The sequence below is a fragment of the Tachypleus tridentatus genome, chromosome 9 (assembly GCF_004210375.1).
Source record: "Tachypleus tridentatus isolate NWPU-2018 chromosome 9, ASM421037v1, whole genome shotgun sequence".
NCBI lineage: Eukaryota > Metazoa > Arthropoda > Merostomata > Xiphosura > Limulidae > Tachypleus > Tachypleus tridentatus.
The window spans coordinates 76,581,627-76,607,752 of NC_134833.1; the positions used below are offsets into that span (position 1 = coordinate 76,581,627).

The 26,126-nt window shown below is 32.7% G+C and overlaps 1 protein-coding gene across 1 annotated transcript; it reads right to left on the reverse strand.

The window, feature by feature from the left end:
- Window positions 1-5,024: 5,024 nt before the first annotated feature.
- LOC143227151 (uncharacterized) lies at window positions 5,025-25,653 on the reverse strand. The gene is made up of 4 exons (XM_076458661.1): window positions 24,492-25,653; window positions 16,245-16,645; window positions 10,416-10,473; window positions 5,025-6,216 (listed from the first exon to the last, which is right to left on the reverse strand). The coding sequence occupies exons 1-4, from the start codon at window positions 24,790-24,792 to the stop codon at window positions 5,840-5,842; spliced, it is 1,137 nt and encodes a 378-aa protein (XP_076314776.1). The 5' UTR covers window positions 24,793-25,653; the 3' UTR covers window positions 5,025-5,839.
- Between the last annotated feature and the right edge of the window lie 473 nt (window positions 25,654-26,126).

The window sequence follows — 26,126 nt, forward strand, 5'->3', positions numbered from 1 at the left end:
CTCACAGTGCGGCCTTTGTTTCTGTTTTCCTTTAAATTTTATCTAAAAAAACAATACTGATAAAATGTTTAAACAATGAAAAACGTACAATATTATGCAATTTCGTATGTTAAGAAATAATTGAAACCAACGAATGAATATTTGACTGCCTATGATTGTCTTTAACAATAAAACAGCTAAACAAAGCAAAGAATGTATGCTTTTATCAGAAATAAATCAATATAAATAACATGCAGTGAAAGGTAGAAAAGTCTGTTTATAATAAAGGTTCAATATGATATTACAAGCAGCTTCTTACGTGACTAACCCAGCAACCGTCAGTTGCAAACTTCTTTGTTTACCTGAAGATGATCTAAGAAGGTCTAAACGTTTCTCAGTACTTTAACTTAATTAAAGTTGTATTACCCATACCAGCCGTCTTATGAATACACAAGCCAGTATAAGGTAGGCGTAAGCAAATACTACATAAAAGATGAAATTATTAATAAGATTTTATGAGTGAAAGTAAAGAAATGTGAAAAATAATATGTCAATGCTGCCTGGTTGTTCAATTTCCGACGAGACCTTTTGTCTGATGCCTCATCTCTTCAGGCAGGCAGAGTTGTACGACGGACATAATAGTGGTTAAGACAACAACTCTTATTGTGTGAGCTGGATTAAGTCGGTGAAGTGTAATTTTTTCATTAATTTTATTTATATCATAACACATTAGAATTAGAATAAAGACTTGTTGGCACAATATTAGACTTAATTTATTTACTTAATTAAACACAATAAGTTAATATGCCCCAATTTTTGCCGGTTTACTATTTCCGGAAATTAACCTAATTATACGCCCTAATTCATTTTAATATATATATATATATATGTGTGCATATATATAAATTACTGTGAAGTGTTCAAGTTTAACTTTACACTGCTTTAAGCGTCAGGGTTATAATGTCATATTTTGTGCCTTATAATTCAAGATAAAAGTGAATTGAAGAAATCCCAGTGCCATTTATCAAAACTGAAATGATTTTTTTATACGAATTAATGTTCTATATTTCAATGAATACTACTATTTAAAGGTAACAGTAAACAACATTAGCTCGTATGCTCTAATATTATCATTTGATATTTCAGATCATTTGACATATCACAAAACTTTCAAATTCATATCAGTTATCACCTTATTGACGCTTAAATACTAATTTATTGCAACAGAGGCCCGACATGGCCAGATGGTTAGGGCGCTCGACTCGCAATCCGAAGGTCGCGGATTTTAATCCCAGTTAACCAAACATGCTCGTTACGGATGTATATCTGGTAATTTTTATTTTTTACTTCAATTTGTATACCATGTAAAATTTTTGAATAGAGGTTAAAGCTGATAAACAATGTACCTCTGTTTTGTACCTCTATCTTGGCTTTTCTTTCCAGGGATATTTTATGCTATTTCTCTTCCCTGTTTAAATACTAGTTTTATTTGCCTGTCTTCTTTTATACTGTTTGTTTTGAATCTAATTGTTTTGATATAAAAATAAAATATTTTTGGGAGGTACTGTTATCAGTGCCGTTCTACAATGTCTTCTTTTCTTCAGATGGTGGAGTAAACATATTACATATATTCATATACAACGATGTGGTATCCCAAACCGAGTTTGATCCTCTAACTCAAATTCGTCACTGTAAAAAATTCAGAAGTATTTATTTTCGATAATCAGTAGCTACTCACTTTCCTACATTGTAAACAAGCGAGCTAGTAATTAGCCTCATTGTTAGTTAGTTAGTTATCACCATTAGATTCCATCTAGGAATATAGGGCCGCAATCGCTTGCGGATTCTGCAACAAGTATTTAAGTAAGTAGGTTGTTAGCCCACTGCACCGTTAGCCTCATTGTACGTCATGTGTATTGTCTTACTCATATTTCTTTTCTCCTTTTCTACATTCCTCATTTTTTGCTGGTTTACTGTTTCAGAATATTAGTTCCATTGTACGTCATGAAATCAAGAATGTCTTACACATATTCATTTCAAGTTAAAATGTGGGCATTTTTCAGCTGACAGTTATAAGAACGGATAACTACACATTGACAGTAAATCAAATCTTGAATAAGAAAAGTAGAAAGCGAATCTTCATGGTTGAACAGATACTCCAGTAGGTGGAGTCACTGTGATAAATTACAATTGATTACTATACTATTTCAACAGGCCATTGCGCATCAAGTTATGCATGCCTTGATTTTTGATTCCACGCAGTCTTACATTTCTCAAAGCAGAGAATCATTAAAACAAAACAAAAACCATTGGTTCAATATAGTTGCACAGTATTGTTTAAATACTTCTTATATTTGAAGATAATATAGGTCTGAACAAGTTGCCTATTCACACAGTTACCTTCATTTTTGATGCACGATCACAACTACTTGTGTGAAAATTCAGTTTTACATTAAAGTAATTTCGCATAGGTGTAATTACAGACCCCAGAATACTGTTTTCATAATGAAACATTACACTTAAAACATTCTCTTATCTACAAGCACGTTTTCTAGAAATAAATTAAACAAAGTACTTTCCCACCGCAGGTAGCATTTGACTACCAAAAACTTACGTTAATGTACTGATCCAAACGTTTAATTTCTTACATCTCGTGCCACATCGTATCCTTGACAGAAGATAACCGTAAGATGTCCCAACAATTGAATCTAGAAAAATGTGGCCCTCCCTGATAAAGTGCATCTAAGTAATTTAAAGTCACGGACAAAATCATTCTGGAGTGATTCAACAACAACAACAAGTTTTAAACGTTCCGATACTGTAGTACTTGATGATTTCTATGTAATGATCAGTGATCTTAAAATAACCAGTGCTATTGCAACGGGACATATTGAAATATTTCCCATGATGCCTTATAGGAATGGTATTTTTTCCAACTTGAATAAGTTACGTAACTCCCGAAATATGTTAGTCCATCGCAGTGACAAAATACCACTTTTTGATTTGGGTTTGTTTGGTTGTTGTTATGCAGAAACTAAAAAAAAAAAAAAAAGCTATCAGTGCTCTGGCCATTACTGGTGTCGAAACCTGGTTTCTAGTAGTGTAATTTAGCAAAAATACCACTGTACTACTGGGAGGTCCACTTTTTGAGAAGTATGAGGTAGTTGAACAAACAGTGTGCGAAATATTGACGAAAGTTATATGTACGTAGGTAGGTACTTAGATGAGGTGAAATAAACAAACAGTTAAAAGTCCGTATTGATCTAAAAGTGATGTTTAAATTTTGATAGGGTTGACCATATTTTATAAATTTTTCTATAAATTGGAATCGTATCAAAATTTTAGAATCTAATTATATTATTACTGGGAAGGGATTTTACAAAGGTTGAAAATAAGTTATCCTGTTTTGTTTTTTTTTCTTCATTTTTAAAATTTCACCACAGTATGACTGCTTTAGTACGTAGGCATTGACTTAGTCTGTTTGACTTAAACAGGTCCTTAAAAATGACAGCTAACGGTTATCGAAATGTAGCAGTTTGTTCTCATCTGGCACATTTAATAAAGTTGCAACTCATCACAGTTCTAGTTGAAAGTCTAGGATATCTAAGAATTGTTCATGTTTACACATTTATTTTTTTTCTATTTCATAGTTGATAGTTTAAGAAATTCACATGCTGTTTATTAATATTTATTACGCTATTCTGTTGTATATTGCTAGAAATTCAATTTTCATTTATTTAACTCAAAAATATTTTTAACAACAGCTGGTAATGTTTTTATTATTCAAAGATAGAGAGAGTTTATCAGGAACTAAGGGCTTATATTTCGTAAACGGTACTTCGCAACTTAATAATAACAACCTGATACAGGGATCAAACAAACGATATGATAATCAAATGCTCCTATAATGGAAAATTATAGTATTATAACGCACTTTCTTATAATAATCTTTTTTATTATTATCTGTCTCGTAAGATAAAATGCTGTGGTTATTATAGCATTTCAAAGGAAATACGCTTTTTTTGTGCAGAAGAGGGTCTCTGCATTTTTTATTATTATAAGATCTAAAAAATTGAAATGTGAATTTTTTAATGGCCGTTAAGATGTCTATTGTCACCTATTTTTTTAAATCAGCAAACATGCCTTATGGACATAATCTGATACTATTTTCAAGAATTACAAGAATTCTGTATTTGTATCTTAATGTTCGTAGGGGCATAATCTGACACTGGTTGACAGAGTAATATGAATTCTTTATTAACGTCTTAATGTTGACGAGGATGTAAGATGAAGTTATTTCCAGAAATTATAATAATTCTTTACATGCGTTTTATTGTTGGCATGGGCATAGTCTAATACTGCTTATCAGAATGGCATGGATTTTTTATTAACATGTTATTGTTGACGAGGATGTAAGATGAAGTTATTTCTAGAAATTATAATAATTCTTTACATGCGTTTTATTGTTGGCATGGACATAGTCTAATACTGCTTATCAGAATGGCATGGATTTTTTATTAACATGTTATTGTTGACGAGGACATAATCTGTTACTAGTTCCAAGAAGTATAAGAATTGTTTACTTATACGTTAATGTCAGCGGGAACCTAACCTGGTACTCGTTATAAGAGCTGTATGAATTCAACATGTTACTGTTGACATGGATATAATTTAACGGTAGTTTGAAGAACCGTAATAACTCTTTAATAACGTCTTATTGAATAAGATAACAATTAGACAACATATATTGTTACAAGAGCTGTAATAATTTTTATTAACAGGGTGTTGACAAGACATAATCTTACACTAGTTACAAAAACTGCAATAATAGTTTACTTGAATGTTAACTGTCACTAGTTTAAAAAATTAAGATTTTTTTATTAGCATATTATTGTTGACGAGGACATAACCTGACACTATTTACAAGAATTATAAAAAATCTTTTGCAAGTTAACGTCGAAACATAATTTGTTACTATTTACAAAAACTGTAAGAATTTTTTATTAGCATGTTATTATTAACAATAACACAATCTCATACGAGTTACAAGTATTGTGAAAATTATTTACTTGCAATTGAATGTTGACAAGGAGATAATTTGATACTAGTTACAAGAATTGTAATATATTTTTACTAACATGCTATTTTTGACAATAAAATAACCTGACACTAGTTACAAGATGTAAGAATTATTTACTTGCATGTTAATGGTGACGAGAACATAATTTGGCACTAGTTAGAAGAAATATAAGAATATTTTATTAGTATGCTAAAGTTGACGAAAACATAATCTGACACCGGTATGACTATTCTACTAATTTATACAGAAAATATACAGTACAACATTACAGGGAGATGTGAGGGTTCGTAATAAAGAAGAAATATAGTATAGAGCAAACAAAGAAAATGCTTTACAGTATAATATATAACATTTTACTTCCAGTATAGCATGATCATATGAAATCACAGGTATTTCGTTCTAAGAATTTGCTCAAGATACCAACTGACAAATATGAAATAAAAAATGTAACATATGTGAACATTCTTTCATCTTAATTATTAGTTATGTAGACTCAACACTTGTTAATAGCATGTAGAATTCTTGAGAATCTACGTTTCTTGTGCCTTCTATAGAAGCAAAACAAACTTTATATTAAACTGGTTTGGAATAATTATTTCTTTACACAAGTTTTACTTATGTTTTATGTCCATACGCAGTCCACGATGGTCAGTAATATATGTCGTGAATTGTTTCAATAGGTTATTTTTTATCAGTTATTGCTAATACATCTCACGTTATAATAAACAAGGACATCTATCTTTTGAATGATATTAATTTTTTGGCACGAATAACGAGAGCTTAAAGACCTAGAGCAGCCGTGTGTTTCTGTGCTTTTAACCTGAGATCTGCAATACTTGTATTTTTGTTGGTTAACCTGTCGGCAGCCATGAGAGTTGATAGACTAAAGGGGTGAGTGGGAGAAGGATAGAAGAAGAAACTTGGATGGGGGAGTGTGCCATGTGCAACTTGTGTGCCGTGTGCAACCTGTGCTGCAGCAGCGGCAGCTACAGAATACTGATGAGCAGCTGCTAAAAAGGCAGGATCTGCGTAAGGCAGATAATGAGTAGTTGGCACCAGGTAGCGTTCTTGTGGCAGCCTAGGTGGCGTACTGCTGACGTTAATATAGGGTGCAATCCGAGATGATTCGATAGGTGTACTAGCTGCCATCAGTAAATCTGAAAAGTAAAAATAAAAAAATGTCTAAGTTATCTTTAGCTGATTAAACTTAAAACTGATAAACATATAAAACTAAAATAAGCATACAAAATTAAAATACAAGAAATTAATAATATGACTGCTATTATATGGAAAGAAAACGTATGATAATTCTAATCGGATTCATAAAGTCTTATGTACAGAAAAAATTTCGTTAATTCAAAATTCATATTAAAAATATGAGTTTGGACGTTTGCTACATTATTTCTCACGACAGCCATATGAAAAATGAAACTCATTTATAAAATTCTAGTATGATGTGTTTCTCTGTGTTAGATATCAATGTAAAATATATATATATTTACAATATGATATGTTGCCATCATCTTGTTTTAAGTACACTGGTCAAAGATAAAATACTTTAAAAGTTGTTTAATCTGTATGAAGTAGTTTACCCAGACAAACGTGCAATTTCAAAATAGCAGAAAAAAAAAGTCAGGCACGTTTTGAGGTTTTCATTTTTCTTATGATGACGCGTTTGTGAAGTTCCCATCTGAAATGTTCATAACTGGACACATTTTAATTTTCTGCTAAAGACGTACACATTGATAAAATTGATTGTTATTTATGGGATGGGGTATATATATACATATACATACAGAAATATATTCATATAATCGAAACTATTAAGCACATATGACGAGCATTATCTAATATCTATTTTAAACATAAACATCAAATAATCTTCAACTCAAGCTATTCCACTAAAGACCACTATTTTGCCATGTTGTTTCTTTGGGAAGTCACTTTATAAAAACAGTAAGATTTTAGTCGTGTTAATAAAACTTTGTGGAGTTCATGGTTGTTTAAAATTATCGTTGTAACGTGTTTTGTCCTTTCCTTGACTAGCGAATACTGATGAACCATGAACTTATAATAGGTGTAAATTTTAAGAAAGTAACAGAAAAGGAGTTTATGTTCTACACGGTTAAATAGAAGGCGACAAATGTCTTCACAGTGCCTTCTATTTAATCTCTAAAACATATGTTAGGTTATAAGTTCTTTAAAGCAGTTTCTGAACATAGATAATTTTTATTATTAACTACATTATAAAATATTAGCTCCTTATTAACTGCTTGCTAACATCCTGCGTATAGTAGCACTTAGGTTAGTTGTTGTTAATCACAAAGTTATAAAATGGGCTATCTATGTGCTGTTCGTCACGGGTATCGAAACCCCGGTTTTATCGTCTCAAGCCAGCAGATTTATCGCTGAGCCACTTGGGGGAAGAATGGTGTAGTAGTTAAACATAGATATGAATGACATGTGGGTTAATTCCATATATATCTCACTATTTATTAAGAGGAATGTCTAACGCTTTTAAGTTCCTTTCTCATAAAATTCATTGATGAGTAAATTGATGTTCTGTGGACTAGCGTTAGCTAATATTTACTAATTAATTAAATGTAGTTCTTTTAAGTTATAATTCAATTTCACGTGACATTCATAGAAGTTTTGTCATTTATCCTCACGTTATGTTAACTAATGAAACCAGAGAAATTTCAAATTTTTTATAGTTTCAAGTGAGAGTGGGTAACTGCCATTTCAAACTGGCAGTTCATTGCAGTTTTGATTAACTACTTTATTAATCTGAAATTGAACTGAAGAAACCGCAATACCTCGGAGGTTAAGAAGTCTATTTCTGGTTAATTTTTGTTCCAAGTAAAATCACAAGTTAAGCGAATCAATCAACTAGAATTTAAAGAGCTTTAGAGAACAATGATCTTATAATAAGCTGATGATGAGATATTGTTTACTTTATGTTCAGCTACCTGTATAAACTAAATGTGACTAAAGTAGTTATTTCTGTTTATATTTTAACTCACGTGGAAAGAGTGAGACTCAAGATAGATTTCTTTGAAATTTTATTAGTTTTGAGATAATAAACCTGTTTTGGTATTAGATAAGAATCAAATTAGCACACGTTTTTCGACAGCAGTATTTAATGCACACTAATCGGTGCAATGTGTTTGTTGTCATTCTGTGAACTGTATATGTTTTATTTTTTAATACGTCTGAATCATTTGTTAATACAGAAAAATTCAACTGAAAACCAGTACCTACTTATTATATTAATTTCATTTATTTGTACTAGGAAACATTCTTAGTTTAGAGATCTATAATTTACAGTACCATTTATTATTCAAACAAAATTATTTTGACAGAATTTTGCTTATTTGTAACATAATTAGATGAGTGTGTTCACGTCTGTCAGCGTTGTCACTATGGATAATTTTGAATTAAATTAGAAGAACAACTGGTAATTCTATGAAATATAGTTTCATGTGATCTTACCCAATTAGGAAAAATTAATTCTTGAACTTATATGAGCTTTACATTACAGTAATTTATTAATAAGTGTTTGTTAATTTTACGACTAGTCGTTCTCGTTGTATATATTAAATTATTTCTGTTAATAATATAATAAATGTAATGATATCAGTTCCATTTTATATAAAAAAGTGACAAGGATATGCATATCAATTTATCTCAAAATCAATGTGCTAATAATTTAGGACACTTCACCTGTCTTTTTTTCTCTGCCAGCTAACGTATGTCATTATTTTAAGAGCAAAAAATTATTTTTCCAATTAGCAGTGTTTGTTTTGCAATAAATAAAATGGTTACCCATCCTCAAAAGGAATATTAACTTCTCAATTCTTGCTAAAAGTAGTATATAACATGATATCATTTACTAACAGTACTCTCTATATCCTGGTACGTACTCAAAGAAGTGTATATACATAACCTTATAACAAAGTAGAATATAATCTGGTAACATTTACTGACAGTAAATATATCCTGGTAACATCTAGTGATAGTAGTACATATGTATATATTTGTAACATTTACTGAAAGTAGTATATAATCTGGTAGCCTTTACTGACATTAGTGTCTATATCCTGGTAACATCTAGTGATAGTAGTACATATATTTACGTTTATTCAGGGTGGTATGTATATATATATATATATATACATCTTAGTAATATCTACTGAAAATAGTATACAGCTTTGTAATATCTACTGAAAGTACTTTTAAAGTGCTAAGTTATGAAGAAATGTTTTATATAATTGGTAATATTAAATGAAAATACTCAACCTCGTTGTAGTTACTAGATAAAACCTGCTGAAGAAATAATAAAAAAATCAGATAATCTTCAGAATTTACCCTTAAATGTCTTTAATTAATTCAAACCTATTCATTGCCTGCTAATACGACGTAACCGGTTGTCAGCTTTCTTGAAGAACGAATTTGAGTAATAGGTATATTGAAGTACACTAAATTTTCTTAACTTGTTTAATGTGCGTGTGACTTTCAATCCCTCTGTTCATTGGTAAAACAGTAGCCCAAGAGTTGGCGGAGGATGTTGTTGACTAGCTACTTTCTATTAGTGTGTCTATCACTGCCAAAATTAGGAAGGGCTAACTCAGGTAGCTCTCAAGCAACTTTGTGCGAAATTCAAACCAAACCAGTGTCTTTTTAAAGACTCATAACAAAGTCGTGCGCTTAGATTTACCAAGTTCGTGTAACATTTTCTGTTTTTTTTTTTGTATTATTATCGTTGTTTTTCTCAGAAAGAGCAGATTAATCTGATATAACTGTAAACAGTAATTACATTTAATCTAACACACTGGTTTGACTAAAGTAATTAGTGAACTTGCAAACGAGGGATAATGTTTCTGTCAGAAAACGTGATACTTTTTCTTCCTAAAATGAATGTTTTCAGAGCTGATGTGAAGTAACTGTCCCACTTAAGGTCCTTTATTTCATTTTAACTTTGTTTTGAATCGAGTAGTTTGACCTAAAAATCTACTTTGTATAAGAATAATTATTGTTCTATTATTATATTTTCTCCAGTATTTAGAGATTTCTTTTTGAAGCACAATAAGAAATTTTAAAATCGTAATTTAAGATTTTTCTACCCAATCTATTTGAAAAAAATCTTTAATTTTAACTTTTCTAACAACTATTTTCCTTATCACACATGATTCAATTTACGAGGGAACTGTATAAAATAATGTATTTGTTAAGCTGATCGTAATAAAACAGCACCTTTCAAGTAAATTATGTGGTCATTTCCATCAGTCATGAAGATGTTAGGTAAAATGTTACTTACATGAGACTTGACTAAAGAGACAAGTAAGTATGCACTTACTTTTCTGCACTTGGCTCTCGTGCTTACGGCACTTGGCTCTTCTGTTTTGAAACCAAACCTGTACAAAGGAAAAGTAATAATTATCATTAGAAGTGTCAACTCACGTAACTGTGTCGATGCCTGTGTCGTAAACAAAAGTGTTGACAAGCACACGTTAGTGAACACTCGCCTCACGTAGCACGCGGTCTCGCGGGGACCATTCCAACACTACAAGCGTCAAATAAGGATGTAAGGAGAAGTTTATTATGGACGCACAGAGGCGGTTATTAATCATGTCCTTATCCAGCCCAGACTTAATGACTCTGTGGAAATATCCGCATTTTCTTTCATCAACACGATTGCATTAGCGAGGCCACTTATTACTGATAAATTCAATCTTGTTAAACGGCAATTTGGTAATGAATAGATTGCACTAGACCGTTTAGTCTGGAATTATGTAAATCCTCGAGCTTTGTGCAGACTTAGACAAAATACTGCTTCTCTAATTTAATTCATTCGCCCCCCAGGACCCCGCATCAGGCTTCCAGACTCGTTGTCTTAATGATATTAGCGATAGCAACTTTCATTCGTTTCTTTTATCCCGTTTGCACGCTGTCGTCTTCTAACGCGGGTGACGCATACAGAGGGAGGGGTTTTCTTGTCAGTGCGTTTGCATGATTGGTTAAGTTTGGAAAATCTTCTTCATTATATTAAATCATTTTATAAAATACAGCTACATAAGCAAGACGAAGGTTATCTATCTGGATGTAAAGTAGGCCTCCCTGAGACAGCGAAACTTATTCTGTTGTTCATAATACGAAGCATACATGTTCCTGTTCATGGCTGATTATCTTTTCACTGTTGAGAACATTTGTTTATTCACGTAATCCGCTGGACAAAAGGGTGACAAATCTTCACACAACACTAACAAATGTTTTTTTTTTTAATATTTTAGCTTAAACGCTAAATCCTATCTGTAAAACTTCCATGCACAAAATCAATATATGGCAGGATGATTGGGTTTACACGTAGGAGGGCAGAGTTTGACTTCTTACGAAAAATACGCATAGAGAACTTCAACTTTAGGGAGTTGTTCGTTTAACCAAAAATTACAAAACAATAATGTACTCTTTTAGAAAACGACAAATGAACTTTACCGGGTAATGTTATTCCATAATTTTCGGACATGCATTAAAATGTTAGATTGTAATGACATAAATGACAGCCTTTAAAAAAAACACGAGGTTTTCAACAAAGCCAGTATTATTTGAAATGCGAAAAGTAAATCACAAGTAATAAAACTGATTAATTAAAATTGAAATAAATCAAACCAAAAAAGAGGTGTTTACACAAATTTTTAATACGTAGTTCGGATGCGACTGTGAGGTGAAAGTAACAGATTTCATCTTGTCTATCACTTTAGTCACGTGCTTTATATGAAGATAATAGGAGTTTTATCATGAATAGATATATTTCTTTTCAATTTTTATATTTTACTCCATTTAATCCAGCAACTACGAAGCAAATGCAATACTCTTAATAATGAGATATTCACATGTTTTTGTGCTAGTACAAGTTGTTCACACCTTGTACAGTTTCTAATATTCTGGGTCTAGAAGTTAAAACCAAATCTGATAAAACATGTTAAGGAAGTCAATAAGACCCAACATTTCTCCTGTTTGTCAGAACAATACATAAATTTATATTGTTTATGTCCAATTTTGACTAAGTAAATTTTAATTCAACTTTTATTTACATCAAATGTGTTTTTTTTTAAGGTATATTCGGTAAGGTTTGGTTTCTTTTGAATTTCGCGCAAAGCTACACGAGGATTATCTGCGCCAGCCGTCCCTAATTTAGCAGTGTAAGGCTAGAGAGAAGACAGCTATCCATCATCACTCACTGCCAACTCTTGGGCTACTATTTTATCAACGAATTGTGGGATTATAACGCCCCCACGGCCGAAAGGGCGAGCATGTTTAGTGTGATGGGGATTCGAACCCGCGACTCTAGGATTACGTGTCGAATGCCTTAATCACCTGGCTATGCCGAGTTGATTCGGTAAGGAACACATCTTTCGAACTTCTATTTGTTTCGAATTAAAAAACTGCACGAACCTAAAAAAAGAGTTTTGAAAATCTAAAATGTCCTTCCTCTTTGGAGAGATTGATTCAAGTCAAAGATAAAGTTTTGAGCCAACATCAAAATCGTTGACAAATTGGTCGTTTGTCTCAACAGAAGCAAATGTAATTGCTTTTGCAGTATAAACAAATATATTCTAATATTTAATGGCTTATGTACATAATTATGTAAGCATAATAACCCGGAGAAGTCCTTAGTTATAGTGATAAAACTACTCATTGTTTTCACGAAATATATTATCTATAATTACAACGTTATATAAAATATGATCTTATCATTTGTAAACGCAAAGATACATTGTGGCTCGTCTACTCAAGTCAGTTTCTTAACATGTTAAATCAAGTCGAATCTTTTCAAACCCATCTTTAACCATGACAAGGAGACTCAATACTCATATCTTTCTATTGTTATAACAGTGTATGAAAGCTGAGCTTCTTAGGTTCGTCTGTAATCAGAATATTAAGACTGGTTTGATCGTATTTTTCTGTTATCATAATGTTATATGAAAGCTGAGCTTCTCAGATTCATCTGTAATCAGAATATTAAGACTGGTTTGATCATGTTTTTTCTGTTATTATCATGCTATATTAACGAACTTAATAATATAAAAGACTGGTCTATTTCTACTGATATGTAAGTATAATGTAATATTTGCTGTCTTGCAAATTTTATGCCATCATAGCTTTATTCGTAATTATGAAGCTACTTCATGATTCGTCTACTCATGTGCATATTCTTAAATTTACTGGTATATAAAAACTGGTCTAATTATAAAGAATATGATGCAGTATTAGTGCTAAAGAAAAAGTTGCGGGTCAACAAATGTTTATGTTAATAAAGAATATTGAGAGAGTAATATTATTCGCATAATTAAATTTGCCAATTATTCGAAGTCTTCACGAAACAGAGTTTAAAGAACCTTACGATGATGTCACTATAGTGAATCGGTTAAGTGATAATCTTACGTTATTCTACCATATAACCCTGGAGTCTATTTTCATGATTAGATAAATTAGTGGTATTAAGTGGGCTTTTGTAGCTCAGTGAGGTGCTCTAAAAGATGTGTAAACTCTGTGCTGGTAGCTTGTCATCGTTAGAGCTTTAGTTATAGTCAAATAAACAGATCGTATAAACAGCTGCCGCGCGAATAAGAAGTGTCCGTGGGTTTTTCTGTGGATTTACGAGCATATCGGAAGGAGTGACGGGCCGCTAGGTATTGTCGGGATGCGCGTGCTGCCTATCACTCCATGCTCTTCGCTGACCTTTCGAACCAATTAAGTTGGCCAAATGAAAAGGGCCAGTCTCCTTAAAAGAAGCATTAGGGAAACAACGATTTAATCTGTATAAAAGCCAGAGTTAATTGACAAGCTAGTTTACCCCTAGTGCTTTCTCTCTCCCAACAGGCGATGACAAGCGCAACGTAATAATACCGTCTCCCTCGTTACGTTGTAAATTGTACAATATACGTTTTACAGGACGAAGGGTTTTTATAATCAAGATAATGCGTACGATCTTACCATAATAATGTCAGGGAGTGTTAAAGATGTACACTTTACATAGAGAGAATTATGAAAGTTAATTTAACTCTCTGAATATCTAAAGTGTTTTACTTAGTACAAATTATAGTATGATTTTTTAAACTTTTCCTCCCCTCAAACATCATTTATATCTTGTGAAATTCGCTAGAAAATATAGTAGAAATTACGAAGAGTCAAGATGAAAAATGAAAGTTCCAGAGAACGATCAAAAGCACTGAAATAAATACTTTGGCCAATTTATCAAGTCAAAGTATAGAAATTTTCATATTTTTTTACAGTTAAAATTACATATATTTTAATAAGACATATTCCTAACCAAGCTATAGCTCAAACGAGATCTACTTTTTTAATACCAGTTGTAAATACTTTAGACGCACAAAAAACTTTTTGTTCAAAATAAAGTTTGGGAAAATCTAATCTCTTCTCCTTCCCATCGCTCAATACTAAAAACATAAAATACACTATTCTTCGAGTTGATTATGTTAGCCACCAGAAGACTGTACAGCTTTCAGGCTAGTTCGTTCGTTTAAACGGAGCTTGTTGACAAAAAAATGCACGTTTTTTTTCCCTATAATATAAAGTATTTTTAACAAATTTAAGTTTTTTTGCAATAAATTTTTCGCGGAAACTTTGTAGGTTTGAGATTTTGTTTACATCTAAACAAGTCGTTTTATTCTTTATTGTGGATGATTTCTTTACTAAGTTTAACGGACTTATCTATTGTTTTGTTTTAGAAAGTTATAGTTACATGAGCTTCATTGTTTTACGTCTCTTATCAATAACTCTGGATTACACAAGTCTCAAGGCGTTAGTATTCTTTGCTGTATACTGGTATTATGTTAATTAGATTTAGAATTTCACAAAGGCTACAAAAACATACAGTCGCTATAATGTCATCTAAAACTTGTTCTGGAACGTTCCAAGTTTTCTAAAAGTTGTGACTTAAATAAACTGTTAAACTGCTGATGGTTTTGGATGTGTTTAGGAAGTTTCGTTCTGTTAGAATAACAGCTATCCATTCAGCAACTGATTACGTATAAGGTTTAAATTTTCATTAAATGTGAGACAGACCATTGTTTACATTAATTACGCTTACAAATAAATTATGATAAAAGTAAGGCAGGCCCTTGTTTATAGTAAACCTGTTTACAAAACCTTTTAATGAGGGTGGGACAGACCGTTATTCGTACTAACTCTGTTTACAACAAATTTCCAATAAGAGTGACACAGTCACATCCTTTGTTCAAACGATCTGTTTACAACAAACTTGTGATAAGAGTGAGACAGACCTTGTTTATTGTAAATATGTTTACAACAAAAGTTTCATTAGAGTAAGACAGACCCTTGTTTATACTAATTGAATTTACATCAAAATTGTGATAAGAGTAAAACAAGCCCTTATTTATAATAACTCTTCATTTTTATTTTTTTTTGAAAACGACATCTTTTGATAACGCTAAGTATGTTTACAACAAATATTTGGTAAGAGTAAGTGTGTGTGTTTTTTTTTATTGCAAAACCACGTCAGGCTATCTGCTGAGTCCACCGAGGGGGATAAGAGTAAGAGAATGCTTTATACCAGATATCTTTTCCACTGGATAAATCAAAGCTTTTATTAATTATCAAACAAACCTTTGGATATAGGAGATCTGTGAGATTGGGTCCATCAGAGATTTTGATAAAAGTTCATCATGCTAAGTTTGTTTGTACTATAAATATAAGAACGATTTAAGTGCTAAAGAGGCCTTTGTTCGTACTGGCAGTATTTCTGCCTGATACATCATGCTTTTTTTAAAAGTGCTATAGGCCTTTTTTCCTAGTAGCAGAGTTTTCGTCTTGATACATAATGCTTTTGTTGAAAGAGGCTATTTATACAAACAGTCCTTGGATCACAATAAAAGGATTTGTCATGAATATAACGTACGTAACACAGAAACTTTATTGTACGTAGAGGAACATGTCAGCTAAATGTGAAACAGACTATGTTCAAATTAGAACTACTTTTCTTGCTTGCAGTTTCTTGTTTAAGAATAGCTAGTTACATTGAAAGTGCAAAACAAGCAAACAAAATACACAAGTATTGGTGGAACTCCTCCAAAGCCAATCAGATATATTTATATTTTTGTTACTTGACACGATTTGATAAAGTACAGATAACATAAACACGTACCTGAACTCGAGCTTCTGAGAGCCCTAACCGCTGGGACAACTCTTCTCTCATGAAAGCATCAGGGTAGTGAGTTTCATCAAATAGTCTCTCCAATTCATTCAGCTGCTCTAAGGTGAAGTTAGTTCTGGAACGGCGCTGTTTGGCTGTCTTGGAGGAATGGGAGTTGGTGGTATCCACAGAAGGCGCCGGCGACTGGGTGTTAGATTTGTTATTGTCAACTTCTTTCTTCTCTTCTGGTTTAAAGTTTTCTTCTGATAAATTAGGATTGCTGTCATCCTCAGACTTTTCTTCGTGTTCATCAGATGTTGTCTTAGTTTTCTTATGGCCAGATGCTGATGGCTTCTTATCACTTTTTCTCTCCGATGGTGAGGATGGAGTTGATCTGGCCGAAGAAGGAGATTCTGTGGAATTGTGAAAACCTCTTGAATCATTTTTCAATGACGAAACTAAACTTCTCCGTCGTTGTGGTAAATGGGTCCAATTTATTTACATATATTTGCGTTTATTCGTGACAGTTTATAAAGAAACAACAGTCACTAATATTAAATAGTTATGACTATGTAATTAAACGTAAATAAGTTTAAGAAGGTGCTATTTCCAGTCTTTCCCTAGAAAGAGTTATTGGTATTTTCCTTATTTTGCAAAATAATACCTTTTAAAAGTTATATATTCTGTGCATGGAAAATAAGAATGCTTGAGGAAGATGATAGTAACCGTAGCATACAAACAAAAATACATTGTAGGTTCTAAATTATATTAGTTTATTTCTACGTCGTTCTGTCCACTACATGTTATTCATCAGTTGATTGAAGTGTAAACTATTATATAAGCAGTAATATTCGTCCAATCCAATTACTGATCCCTGGATAAAGTGGTTATAAGTACGTTATATTGAAAGTCAAATCCGACAAGACTCCTGGGAGCGATTAGTACCATTTAAACCACAGACGTCTTAAGTGATAAGTATGGCTAGTTCATCGCCTGACTTGACACACTAAAATTAGCTACATCGTATCTTCGTTATAAATAAAATATCTCCCCAAAATCACATAAGTGGCTAAACTTATGTTCCATTTCGAATGTTATTCATAGTACAAGGACTATTTCATAGTCTAGATTTAAGGATAAGCGTAATTAATTATCTAACTTAAATATTCCTACCAATCTTTAAAACGATGAAAGTACCATCTACCACATAGATGAAACACAATTAATTCTCGTCCTTACTGATGAAATCAGGTGTTACTATTATTACTTAGTTTAATAATCTTGGTATTATCAACATTCTTACACACTTTATTGAGGAATTGTTTGTTTGTTTTGAATTTCGCGCAAAGCTACACAAGGGCTCTCTGCGCTACCCGTCCCTAATTTAGCAGTGTAATACTAGAGGGAAGACAGCTAGTCATCACCACCCACCGCCAACTCTTGGGCTACTCTTTAAGCAACGAATAGTGGGATTGACCGTCACATTATAACGCCCCCACGGCTTATAGGGCGAGCATGTTTGGCGCGACCGGGATTCGAACCCGCGACCCTCGGATTACGAGTCGAACACCTTAACACGCTTGGCCATGCCGGGCCACCTTTATTAAGGAATCGAATATTATTTTAAAATAATTTTACCAAGTAATTATCGAATTAAGAGTATTTTTAACAATTCTCTATCAATGTTATTTGATGAATGAGATATCTTAAATATTTAATTCTGCCAAAATTTTAGTAAGTCGGATATCAGTACTGCTGAGTTTTCTTTATCTGCTCAATTTTTACATAAAATTTTAAGTATCGAAAATATTTTCAGTTTTGTAGATGATTTAGATATCGATCAATGTTTGGATCAAAATTACCAGTAAGTTACTCCCTCCCACCCATCGGGATTACATCGGTATGTCTGAGGACTTACAACACTAGACATCATGTTTCGATACTCGTCGTGGCTAGAGTACATATAGCCCATGGTGTATCTTTGCGCTTAGTTACAAACAAACAAGTAAGTTACAATTTTTATTAAATACGTTTACAATCTAATTGATTAATTAAACGTATTTTTTCAAAATTATTCTAATAACTTGTATGGATTATTTAATAATATTATCATTTTTAACAAATGGATAAATAGATATTTCAAACTGTAATTGAAACGAAATATGACGCCAATAATATTGCACTACTTAGACTCCGAGATCTGGTTTAAGAGTAGATTCTGTTTAAGACCCAAGAGGTAGAGCTTCCTCCTTGTAGAGGTTATTGTATTATATTATATGCATTAAACATCTGGTGTTTGAGATCGAAAAGGCAGAGGCTTTTTCCTTTAAAATTTGTTATTTTCTTTTACATTGATTAAACATCTAGTGCTTAAGATCCAAAATGTAGAGATTCGTCTGTCTTCACATTGAGTAAAAATTCTCTAACATCATCCAACATCAGTTAATAACAGCGATTACAATTCAAAATTACAGTTCTCTTTGTTCATATAATGTATTTTCTTGCTAATTTAAACTTATTGTGTTTCATATTATACTCTTTAGAAGGGAAAATATTAAGAGTATGTGAATGTTTAATCTGAATAAACTTAAAGTTCTCTCGTGGTTAACACGTGTGTGTTAACACACTTTTTGTTTATATACTTATGTGGAACATAAATAGAAATATGGTTTTGGTTGTTAATGTAACATTGGGAAATTATTTAAAACAGTTTATGAAGCAAATGAGCGGCTCTAACTTTAACTGATATAATGGCACGTCTTATTACGTTATAAGATACTTGGTGTTTCTAAATGTTTATATATCTCTCGTTAAAACGTTTTCGGCTTGTTAAATATATACTTGTTAAGAGGTGCTATGGTTTTAGTGTTATAAGAGATTGTTTCGAAAGAATAAGTTCCTCGAATTTTATCAGGAACTCAGAATGAATATAATAAAGAATAATGTTATTTTTGTTGTCCACTTTATTTTAAAATATGTGAGCTGGTTTCATGTTGAACTAATGTATCTATAAGAAATTAAATAAAACACTGGCATCATGTATTATAGTATCGTAACCGATCCTGGAACTGTTTTCAATAGACGTTTTTAACAATTATGACTGTGTAGTATTTGACTGTATATGAATATCAAAGAGTGCTATAATTTCTATATATCCCAGTCTTTTTAATGTGTGTTCTACATACATATGTGATTTCAACAGTATACAACGAAATTCCTGCTTTGTTCTTCAACTCTAGCTAGAGATCTCTAGTTTTATCTTATTCAAGTAACTTTGGTATTCAATCATGGCTTTACTCACAGAAACAAAACAAAAAAAGGCAATTTGACTAAAAAAGTAGATGTAAAAACATTGATGTCTTTGTCTCTGTTCTCACTTCTAGCTTCCTTTTATAAAAAAACAAGAACGCTGGAAGGCAAATTCAGCTTACAGCTTTAGTCGATATTTGACAAATCACATTGCATGTTTTAAAGCAAGCAGCTTGCATTTAAGTCCGCTTGACATCAAGTGTTGTCAATTTTTCACATCGATACAGGCGCTTTAGGCCCTTGGGCAAATTCGAGCCCGCTTTTTGGTATAATAGCAGGCTCCCGGAAATCATCCTCATCTTCAGCTGCCATCCTTGATTTGGTTTCCACTTCGGTTTTCTCGACGTTTGCATATTAGCGGATATTAATTCCCCACGTCTGGCTGTCTGGTGGTAGGAAAAATAGCCGGAAAACGGCCTACAATGAATTGGTAGTGACGTGCTGTCGATGTGTTGTCTATCATTATATTCACAGTATTTCACCTACAACTTGATATGTTTGTGATCAAAATGTGTACAATTAGACCTGGTTGTGTACAATAGAAGAATGGATATAGATAATCTGTTATTATTAGCTTCGAAATTTAAGATGAGGAAATGTGATCAGTACGTTTATAGCAAGGAATATTGCTTTTTAGGTTGTAAAAATACTTGTATCAGTTAAATGGGTTATAATCTGAATAATCTCATATGTATTTCATAAGTAACATATCTATTAAATAAACTTTCTGAAACTCAAAAAGGAAAAAAATTGTAATCCTACTACTATTTAAAAAAATGTTTTTGTCCTTCAATTCTTCCTACACTTTTCTATTTGGACCTTTAAATGTAGTTTAATTAACCAGGATTATTCGAGATGTGTCAGAAATTTATCTTTCAGTTATATGCACAGAGTTCATAACTTCAGTGCTGGCTAAATATAGATCAGTCGGAGGGGGTGCCAATGAGGGGTACCAGGTACTGGTGGGATTTTTTTTCCAGTTTCATCTTTCATTACATGGGTTTATATACGTTCTGTGTATTTTCAATTATTACTGGCATTTGTAGAATAAAAGCAGAAATACTATTTACGTTCATAACTAGTAAAACATTAATTCTACAACTCCATTTACTTTTTAGACCATGTCAATCATTGGAGGGATTTCTTTTTCACACATTGCTTATATGTATATATCTTTTAAAGATAGACACACTTATATCAGGTGAGATGTTTTTATATCATGTGTTATTAAACATTTTTTATTTAAAAACTAAAAAAGAAAATAAAATTGTTATTTAAATAATCAGATTTAGTGAACACGAATAATTTTATCCGTATATACTTTCAATCTAACGTACTTTGAGTAAAAAAACTTTTCTAAATATCTCACGTGCATTGCACAGGTAGGTCTGTTAGTAGATTTAAAGGAAATATTTTGATTGTATGTCTACTTCTAAATCGGAATCTTCTTTCCAGGTTTCTAATGCATAATACATAAAAACCAAAATAACAGCAAGATATATTAACAGATCAGAACTATTATTCACAGAATACGGAACCATGAATGCTATAACGTTCTCAGTAAATCACTGTCTCAAGTTCATTAAATATGATCTAAGTGAAACAGGGAAAACCAATAGAAAAGGGTATCCCTGAATAAGTGTGTGTTTTCTTTTAGCAAAGCCACAAAGGTTATCTGCTCAGCCCACCGAGGGGAATCGAACCGCTGATTTTAGCGTTGTAAATCCGGAGACATACTGCTGTACTAGCGGGGCCCCCCACCTGAATAAGAACCCCGAGTTCATAGTCTCTACTTGATTATGGAACTGATAAACTAATAACGTGGTCTTTTGCAGGTAAGAATGCTGATTTTCTAAGAAATTTTACTAGGAACTAACCATTTAACAAGAAAGCTGGCCCGGCATGGCCAGGTGATTAAGGCGCTTGACTCGTAATCTAAGGGTCGCGGATTCGAATTCCAGTCACACCAAACATGCTCGCCCTTTCACCCGTGGGATCGTTAATATGTAACGGTCAATTCCACTATTCTTTGGTAAAAGAGTAGCCCAAGAGTTGGCGGTGGGTGGTGATGACTAGCTGCCTTCCCTCTAGTATTACACTGCTAAATTAGGGACGGCTAGCAAAGATAGCCCATGTATAGCTTTGCGCGAAATTCAACAACAAACAAACAAATAAACATGAAAGACTCTCTCTTTATAATAATCTGTTATCTTCCACGTTGAAATGGACACCAAAAGTAAAGGATAGTAGTTACTTGGTGTGATATGTCGTGACAGTAAAACTGATAATACAATCGTATCATTTTTTACTAGACAATACGTATTTTCAGTATAAAAAAAGTTTATGATAGCGTATGAACTTAAATCTGTAGTACGTCGTTCCCGAAGAGTTCTTTCGTTCAATATCAGAGTTCGTCGGGCTCATGGAGTTGAAATACACAGTGTCGTAGCTGAGACACAATTGATATAAGTCACTTACGTGATATAAGATCTTATAATGTATATTAGCTGACTTGGTGAAGGGTGGTCCTTTAATAGCTAATAACATGTGAATTTCTTATCAATCTGTTTGTTATGTAATATCATGGATACAACTTATTATTGGATCATATGCTTCGCTGGAGTAGACGTATAGATACAACACACAAAGATCAGATTTTCGTACAATTAATATAAAAAATATTTATGTTCTCTTATATATAACCAATAAATGTTTACAGTTAAGTTTCACGTGAAACTGAAAAAACAATAGCAACACATTTCACGAGGCTAAAAGAAATCGAATTAAAAGTTTGTTCATAAGATTAATATAAAACAAGAATATGTGAAACTTATGTAGACTCATAATAAGTAAAGCTCGTGCAAATCTTAATTAAAATACTGGTTAATAAGCAGTTATGAATGGAAATCCACAATAACCCGTTACTTTGTTATTAATGTTAACGTTATTATGTCCCACCTCGTTATAGTGATTCAATAACATTTTTATATAAAATAAACTTCCAATTGTTTCTTAACTACCGCTATGTTTTATACTGCGTGGTTTCTTTCTGGTATAGTAACTTAGATGTCCTAATTTCAGCTCAGCTGGTTATTTCGACAATACTTCATTCACATACGTATTTTTACAACTAATTTATTATAATAAAAGCAATACCTCACACAAATATATACAAATAAGACTCATTGCACATATCTTTTTACCAACTTGTATTTTTTGAGGTTAAAACTGGAAAGCCACATTGTGTCTAAGGTGAAAGCTGAGTGAATCTTTGATTTCACTTAACCCTAAGAATTTTTGTACCGCCTTAGTGGTTTTGGAGCCAGATTATATTATATTGTACCTGCAAATTCCTGTCTTTGAAAACATAGCATGCGTTAAAAAGACACTGATTTTCCTATGTATTCGTTTCCAATGATGTGCAGTAATAAATCTAGTTTTTAATACTCTTTAAAGGCGATTTCTCATTTCAGGTATTCATATAGCCTTATTAGGCAAATTGCATCTTCTGATATTTTTGTATACTTTATATTATATGCTATAATATACAGATATTGTTCCAGTTCCCTGTTCCAGCGTCCAATGTATATCAGTACTAATGAATATAAATGTTCAAATGTTGAGGACCAGCTGTACAGCCTGGCTCTACAAAATAAGTTTATTTAAATTAAAACAGTTGTGTATTACGGTGTATTATCTAATTACGATGGTAATGTTAAACAATAAAATGTCCACTCCTATTATAATTTAAAATAATTTGGTTTGTCCTCTAACTCTTCCTATGCTATTGCATATGTACCTGCTAAATATGGTTTTTATTCAGTTAACAGTGATTCGAGGTGTGTTATAAAAAGTTCCTTTTATTTTAAAATTCGGGTTGAACATAGATCAGTCAATGGGGATAGTCACGAGGGATACTGATGGGATCTCTCCAGCTTCCTTTTTCATTTACACGGGGTATTCATGCAGTCTCAGTCCTTTAAATCATTATTGGTACACTTAGACCAAAAATAGAAACTGTTTACTTTCATAACTGGTAAAACAATTGCTATAAAATCAATAAATGAATCATATAAATGATATATTAACCTTCATAAACATCTCGCTGTGCTTTCACTGAATACGTCTGCTAGTACGTTGAATCAAACATTGAGAAACAATCGTATAACATACCCGTACAGGACAACTGAATAGTTGCAGATGATGGGATATTATCTAGTTAAGTTAGATGTTTAATAAAAATAAATAAATGAGTAATACACATCAAACGTTGGAGAAAAGCTGCACTGTTTACTCTACAGGAAATTTTTAACACGCAGCCATTGACTACCAATATGACTTGATTATATAAGACAATATCAAAACAACCACACATTATATTAAGATGGCTAGTACAAAATATGAAAAACTGTGTACAGGAATCCCATCAGTTCTAACTACACACAGAATGTATTGTTCTCGTGAATTATATTGTAATGAACAAACTATATTTGCTTAACGCTATGCCATGGTTTCACTTCAAGGATTGATAACTGCGGCCGGAAGTATTGGTAAAAGCGTAGAGTCCCAACTAATGAAACAATACATTCTAATCTTTATAATTAAAAACACAAGTATATATAATTAACTACGTACTCATTAACAGGTTGATATTTTAGTTTTTCTCTCAATGTGTAGCTTGTTTTATCTGAAATAATAGGAATGTGTCTCAAGATTACAGTTTGTACTTCTTACTCTTTGATAGTGATTTCGTATTGCTTACTTATGTTCTATCAGTTCTCCTGGCAGATTTTCTAGAGTGCAGTTTTATCATTATTTCTACTGTGCTTCAGAGTAAACAACAAACTGTTTTATCTTTATTTCTACTGTACTTCTGAGTAAACTATGAACTGTGTTCTAGATTGATAATACATTATTTTAATAACTGCTGTAAAACACATGTTTTCTTACCTTTTCTATTTCGAGAATCTTCATCATCGCCACAGCTACGACCACTGACTGCCGGACTAATCATTGTTGTTGTGGTCAGTGGTGGTAAGAGTGGGGGATTGGGAAACCCTGGGGGAAACAAATGGGGGAGCATTAGTCTGTCCACAACACTGTTCAGTCCTCTTGGTCCAGGGGGATGCAGAGAGAGGTGACTTGAAAAAGGATGGACAGGAGCCAAACATGGATGAGGGAGAGATGTAGTCAAAGTTGGGCGATCACCAGTGGTAAATGATTTGGATACAAATTCTGCCAACTGCTCCATAGTAGTAATGTTCAGTTTCTCGTAAGGCTAACTGTTTAGTACACTATGAATCTTTACCGAAGTGATGTGTTTAGCCTTTTAAAACGAAAGCCAACATCATTGTGGATATAAAATAACAACTGTATTACTCAGATTTTCTAGGATATGGCTGAAGTATAACAACAGGTCACAGTAACAGTAAGTTTCTGGATATTCTTTCTTGTTGCTTATAGAATTTTGTCGCACAGTTCGACCTGATTTTGATTTGTTCAGAACAGTAGTATTTTCCTCTAGGCCTAGATTTTCAATTGTCAAAAACTATTTCGACACTTCTTACAAATTCAAGCTCAACAACCGTTTGCAAAATGTATTTTGATCCTTCCAAACTTTCAAGCTGGAGTAGTAGTTCACAAGACTGTTTAAACCTGCAATAGATCAAGAGAAGCTTTCAGAATCTAGCCTTAAACTTCCTGTGAGTTTGGTCGCAATATGAGGTCTACAAATATCCTCTAAAATTTCCAAAATACTCTCTCAAGAACAAGAGTTTCCAAAATATGACATTACATCAACATAGTCAGAACTCTCGTGGATTAGGTTAGAATTTTATTAACCTTTGTTGATACGACGTAAGTGACCATACTATCTCTCAACGGTAAAATATGGAGTGGCCACGCTGCTCCTTGTTTTCCACGTCACCATAAATCACACTTATTGGAATTTCCGTAACTTTGTTTTAATAGGGATGATGCTGCGGTTTGTATTCACTGCTTGTCGTTGTGTATCTACAGAAGAAATTCCACTCATAACCCCGTACTTTTATACCTCGTCTGTCAACCCCGCGCGCCTATAATCATATTATTTCCCGCGTGTTTTCCATGCTTCCCTTCGTCTCGATGGCCCGCCACTAGCGCCGCTATTGCTGATTGGACTCTACCCTTCAATTTCCGTACTGGGCAAGCGCTCCTCGTGGGCCGGTATTTGATGTCCAGCGCCCATTGAAGGTGCTTGAAGTTTTTCACGAAAACGTCGTGTTATAAATAGGGTGATATCTTTTTAAGACCTCGTGTGAAGAAAGTGAAAAAAAAAGGTATGTTTCTACCCTGTTTACATTTTGTATGTATTTTTAAAATTTAGCTACACGTATAATCCAAGATAAATTGAAGGATATGTAACAAAGTAGATCTTATTATTTAATAAATTAATATATATCTACAAATGGTGTATTTGTAAGTAGCATCAAACTTTACAGTAAGTATACGCCACACTGGAAACTAAGGATACTAAACAAAAAAATTCGCATAGAAAACGTCAATAAAACTTATGGTACAATAGTTGTAGAAACTGCGTAACATTGT

Excerpts from the sequence above, each read along its gene's own strand:
- LOC143227151 (XM_076458661.1), bottom strand. The coding sequence starts at position 24,792 with ATGGAGCAGTTGGCAGAATTTGTATCCAAATCATTTACCACTGGTGAT. Across the intron at positions 16,646-24,491 it reads AGATTCTCGAAATAGAAAAG|AATCTCCTTCTTCGGCCAGA; the intron begins GTAAGAAAACAT and ends ACAATTCCACAG. Across the intron at positions 6,217-10,415 it reads CGAGAGCCAAGTGCAGAAAA|ATTTACTGATGGCAGCTAGT; the intron begins GTAAGTGCATAC and ends TTTACTTTTCAG.